Source organism: Poecilia formosa, unplaced genomic scaffold (assembly GCF_000485575.1).
Source record: "Poecilia formosa unplaced genomic scaffold, Poecilia_formosa-5.1.2 Scaffold177, whole genome shotgun sequence".
Classification (NCBI taxonomy): Eukaryota; Metazoa; Chordata; class Actinopteri; order Cyprinodontiformes; family Poeciliidae; genus Poecilia; species Poecilia formosa.
This window is the reverse complement of record NW_006800116.1, coordinates 125,748-131,747: the sequence shown is the minus strand read 5'-3', so window position 1 is coordinate 131,747 and position 6,000 is coordinate 125,748. Positions and strand designations below refer to the sequence as shown.

At 37.0% G+C, this 6,000-nt stretch overlaps 1 protein-coding gene across 5 annotated transcripts in view; it reads right to left on the bottom strand.

The window, feature by feature from the left end:
* The window catches only part of dbn1 (drebrin 1), a 126,830-nt gene that overhangs the window by 34,469 nt on the left and 86,361 nt on the right, over positions 1–6,000 (bottom strand). For all 5 annotated transcript variants that reach the window (XM_016678245.1, XM_016678244.1, XM_016678246.1 and 2 more), the window contains exons 3-4: positions 4,363–4,475; positions 756–830 (exon numbers count right to left, since the gene is read on the bottom strand). In XM_016678245.1, coding sequence (XP_016533731.1) covers positions 756–830; positions 4,363–4,475 — 188 coding nt within the window. The remainder of the gene's footprint in view (positions 1–755; positions 831–4,362; positions 4,476–6,000) is intronic.

Sequence of the window (6,000 nt, the reverse complement as noted above, 5' to 3'; positions counted from 1 at the left end):
TGACATACGTCACATCTGTTCTTCATCTAGTGGTGTTTTACACTGTCGGCGCAGATCGGCAGTTCAGAACTCTGACCAGCTTCTCTGCTTTTCTCGTCTTTATTATTGTCAGTTCTTCAGAGAAACGAGCTGCTAGCAACTCTCCTAAATCACGTCGTGTTCCTGTCGCTCCCTGTGAATACACTCACAATTACGATATTCTATACTGAGCAGCTCTCTGATAGCAGACGGTGTATCCTTGAACAAGTTTCACTAAATATTGTATTATAACCGAAGAGAGAGATGTAACTTCTATCATGAATGTAGATTAGCAAAAAACCCTACAAATTACAGTGGAATACAGTTACTTCCGGTGGGCGCCGGAAGTAAGCCCCATTATTGTTTCCCCAGTAAGCTTCCCAGGAATAAGGTGGATAGTTGAACTACGGCTAAAAATGATGAGAATCCAATTAATGTTGCAGCTTTTTAACTATTTAAAAATTTCTTCCTGAAATATTTGCAATGAATTATCACAAACAATGACACTAAAAGTTTTGATAATATGTTTTTAGATCTGTTTTCCTTTATTTAAAATCCTAGAAAGAAAATGCTGGTTCTTTAAAAATGGTAAGAAATGTCCTGAAGTAGATACTTGTCCATAAAGTTGTACTTTTCCACTCAGGCTGCATGTTTAAAGTGGTTACACTAGTGGAAGATGAATATGACTTTATATATTCTTATGGGTTATGTTGCTCATGTAAGTTTGCGGTTCTCACCTGGAAGAAATCTGCAATGGTGGCAACGTGGCTGGCACAAGCACACTTCCTGGCATCTGGAACATCTTCTCCCACCTGCCATAGAGAGAGAGAGAAAAAAAACATTGATTAGCTTTAAACATTGAGACCAAAAGCAAGGATTGAGTGACACCCCAATCCTTGCTTTTGGTACTTAGAGTAGATACTTACTGACCTTAGTGCAGATACTGGTTCCTCTCCAAAACAAACAGGTTGTCAATTCATCAAACAAAACTAAGGACAGAAGTTGTCTAGAGATATCAAACTGTACAAGACACATTTTGGATCTCAATTTATCAACATATTTATAAATATATTTTAGATTAAATGAAGATTTTGATAAAAAGTTGATATAATGGGTTGCTGTGGTGGCACAGGGGCAAAGCACAACCCATGTATTAAGGCCTTAATCCTCATGCCGGTGGTCACAGGTTTGATTCCCGGCCTGGTGACATTTGCCGCATGTCTTCCCCATTTCTCGTAACCCTCTTTCCTGTCAAACTACTTTCAAATAAAGGCCACTAGAGCCAACAAAACCTTAAAAAAAAGGTTGATATAATAAAGACATCAACCTACAAAATTTCTTAAAGAATTGCACCTAATCCCTGCTGATACTGGGTGTCCATGGTAAAATTTGAACTGTGTGTAGCAGAATTTTCTGGTGTCAACAAATGTCAAAAACATTTTATGTTTTCAGTGTTTTATGTAGGTCACATAACAGGCTGCAGAAAGGCTTCACTTCTAGTTTTAAAATACAAATTCAGCACCACATATAGTGAACTAAAGTAAAGTTTTCTGCATGTTTGGGAGCATAAAAAAAGTGAGTCCCACAGCTGGGAGGCGAAATGAAGATGTACACATGGAGATTAAACAATGTTAGAAACTTGTGTTTAGCAAAATGTGTCTTTTCTCAATCACAAACATCTGTGGGACAAATGAAATAATTATAATAAAATAAAACATCAAACAGCAGCAAGTGCTTCCATTCATTGGCAACCTTAAAGAAAGTGTTAAAAACAAAGTCTCCATTTTGTTTGCCCACTTTATTTGGTACACCTGTTTGCTTGCTAGCAAAACTTGTTAACAATCAAGTTATGTGGCATGAACTCAAATTTAGACATCAAATTCTTTAAAATGAGTGTCAGAAAGAGGAAGAAAACAGATGGGAGCTGTTCTCAAATACACTGGCCAGACTTTCCCAGAAACTCAGACTAATATTAACACTGGTGGCTGATAATTGAAAGTTTTAAGTTCAGGCTGACTATCCAATAAAAAAAGACCACTTGGGGAATAAAAGTTGATGTATATCAGCTATTTTCCTGAGGAATGCATGGATGTAGGACGACTATAAAGTTTTCTCTGTGTGCCCAAAAGGAAAACCCAACTGGGAAACTTTATTACACCAAATCTGACTCTGGACCTAAAATATGATCTGTAATTTATTATCTTGTACTTTCCAAAGAGCTTCAGTAAAACTGGACTTCTCTTTTTTCTTGGATACAAATTCTTGACTTAGCTGAACTAAAGAAACCTTTTGGACGAGAGTCTTTGAGAAACAATGGAATTACGTTTGCCTTCAACCTAAGTACAGAAAATTGTAATTTCACGAGTGACTGACACTGCATCAGCATATCTTGTACTTCAAAAAATATACCAGAGGTCAAAGGTGACAGTTTCCAAGGATTTTTATAGCTGCAATTATTTAAAGAAACTGCAGTTTTGCTTAATAAAGATGACACTGGCCAACGAACCAAGATAAAAAAAAGTTAAACCCCAGCTGCACTGAATATTTTAATTTGAATGTTGTTTTTTTCAGAATTACTCATTAATTTTCCTTTTTAGTGACCGCATTCGACAGCAGCTTGAGCCTTGCTTTGCTGTCGCTTGCTACGTTTGTTCATCTGTGTGCGGCTCAGTTACTGAAACAGTTTTTATTATAACTTTATAATAAAAACTGTTTTTTTTTTAAAGTATATAATCTTTTTATTATATACTTTACTAATCACAACTCATTCATACCAGGACAAAGAAAACGCAGTGAGCACCAATTACATGGAAAAAAAGAGGCTCATCTCATTTACATTCATAACAATTTATCTAAATTTCATGTTTTTGTGCCAGGATCAGACAAAAATACAGCTGGAAAGTTTAATTTATGAACTTTAATTCCCCCTTCTGGCCCAGTTCAGACTGGCTTGGTTCATTTGAACTCCGTCTGTTGCTCTTGTGGCTGTTTCTGTTGTTTGATGATGAAAACACCAATGACTGCAATCCCAGGCTCAATTAACCACCAAATGTCTTCCTGTCTGACTCTTTCAATCACTATTTGCTACATTAATGAAAGGATCTCTGGGTGAAATTTTTTTCCGCTCACCTCTGCAGATTGGGTCCTGGGAACAAACCAAAAAAAAAAAAAACAGGCAGTAATTAAACATAAGCTTGCTTTCTTTCTTTCTTCATCATTCTGCACTCTGTCATTATGTACTTGCTCAGTGAGCCCCCGCTGCTGTCAGGTCCACAAAGTTAAACATTCATCTTGAAGCTCTCAGGAGTCCGTCTGCGTTCAAATGCTCTTAACAGGCTTTTCTGAGACTTTCACTGAGAATGAATGAGCTCAACTTCACAAATTATTCGTGTTTTCTTTCTTTTGTCACCTATATGTTATTGTCTTACAATAACATATAGGTTTTTTTAGGCGCTTTCATTTGTATTGTCTTACATTTGAGGTCTTACGTTTGAGGTTGTTTTAGGTCATATCTCAATTTGGCCTAATTATCAAAAAGTTGTTATTTGGCTAATTAAAACACCAACATCAATAAAAGACACACTTTCACTAGTGTTACATTTTCTCTACTCTGGATAGAACAGTATCCTTACTGGATGTTTATTTTTTCACTTTATTCAATAAATTTACAAACAAATCCAAAGGATGAAAATTTATCTAGTATAATAAATGGTGTATAATTGTAGAACTTCTCTTCATCAATGCAGTGCAACTTAAAACTCATTAAGCTATATTTATCTGCACCAGTGATTAGCACAATCAGAATCAATAACCTGTGAAGTAATTAGTGATATATTCACTAATATTAAAGTTTTCAGGCTTGTAAAAGAGCTGCCTCGATCTTGTTTAGTTTAGAGATGAATTCTTGAACTGGAGTGACGAGGTCAAAAGATAAAACTGACAAACTCAAGAAAGTAGTGTAGTGGTTTTTTTTATCTGTCACAATCGAACTGTCTGTTTCCATCTCCAGACATTTAAATATAGTGATTTCCAAGAAAAATCTAAACAAAGTGTGTTTTATTGATTCTTGTTTGGACGCTCTTAACTTTTTGTTTTCTATGTATTTAACATCAAGTAACGATATTTAAATCTAGATTACTGTGAAACCATGACAACACCTTGATGAATCGATCCATCAGATCTGCAGCAGCTGTGCACTGAACTATGTTTAGATCAATCCCTGAAAGATAAGCTACTAAATGCTCTGCAAATCCTTCTGACCTGGACATCCTTCATTCAACACACCGAAGGACAGTCTGCCTCACTTCCCCTCCCCTCCTGTCTGCCCCTCAAACAACGACTCACCCAGTTGATGAGGATGTATCGTGGCAGAGCAGCAGTGGGCTCCTTCAGGCTGCAGAAGCCATACATCACACTGCTGTTGTCGAAGGTCAGTGTGATCTCTGCTAGACCTCCTCCTGCAGGACAGAACAGAGGAGAGGCTTTTGGTTCCTCTTGCTCAGGTGTCTGCAACCTGAGGCTCCAGAGCTGCAAGTGACTCTTTGGACCTTCCACACTGGCTCTGTGGAAGCATGCAACGATTCATCAAAAAAAAAAAAAAAAAGAACTCAACAGAGTTTCTTCAGCAAGTTACGACCACCTGTCTGCAGATTTTACCAACTCAAATTTAAGACCTTTTTGAGAGCATTATGAATTAAATTTAAGACCTATGTCTCCACAGAAATGTACAAACTTAGTCCAGCCAACAGGCAATAAATTTGCATCCACCCACGATAGATGCAAAAAATGAGCTAGTTAGGTATATTAGCAGCTAGCCCAAACTGCCTCAAGTCACAGAATGCCATGAAGACATCTGAGTCCGACTCACCCTTTCGCCTGACAGAAAAGTCTCACTAAAAAAAACAACATAGAATTGACGAGATGAAATAGCCCTGTCAAGATAAAATTAACACAAACTTACTTTTTAAAAAGAAAATAAGACATTTTAAGACCTTACATTTAGATAGCTGAATTTAAGACTTTATAAGGATGCGTAGACACCCTGATATTCATGTGTTAAAATGGCTCAGTCAAAGTCCAGACCAAAGTTCAGTTGAAAATCTCTGTCAATACTTCTAACATTCATGTTTACAGATGTTCTCCATCCAATTCAAGCTGAAGATATGCAAAGTTGCTGAAACCCCAAAGCGCTTGGTGGTACAACCTGGAGTATTCAATACAAAGAGCCACATTTTGAGGAGAGACTTATATTATTTTCCTTCTACATTGCACTACTTAGTGTTGATTTGTCACATAGAATCCCAGTAAAACACACTGAGGTTTGTTTGTAATGTGTCAAGTTAAAGCAGCATATAAAAACTCTACTTCTTTGTGTATGATACAACAGGTTGCCCCTGCTGGTTGAACCAGATGACTGAGCTTCCTGGTTCTGGTTTAGCTTTAGGTCTCTTCCAAATGTTGGTATTCGTATTGTATTTACTTGTGCCCTTGATACAGATACATCTGGAGTTTACAGCATCTAAATATTACTGAAAGCAGGACAATATGAGGTAATGCTTCTCCATAGCTGCGCAGAAAGGCACTGTTGTGTAATACAAACAAAAACAGGAGCTTCTTTTCAGGCTGAAAGCAACATAGCTGTGTAAATGTAAGATAACAGATCTGCTTTCAGTGATCTATTTGTTGCCAATGTGGAACATTTTATAACAAACCCAACCTTCAGCAGTTTTCTCTCCTCTGGTGTTGAAGCATTTGGTCCATATGCACATTTGCTAATTTATGAGGAACCACTCACACAACAGTTGCAGTGTCAACATGGCATCGTGAATCGAGAATGAATCAAATATAAAGAAGAAGCCTTGATCTGTTAGCAGCAGTGCACTCCAAAAACAAAATCTTACCAAGTATTTTTGGTTTAGTGTCTGGTGCAAATATGAGAAAACATAGGAAAATGTTTTAAGTGAAATAATCTGCCAGTGGAAT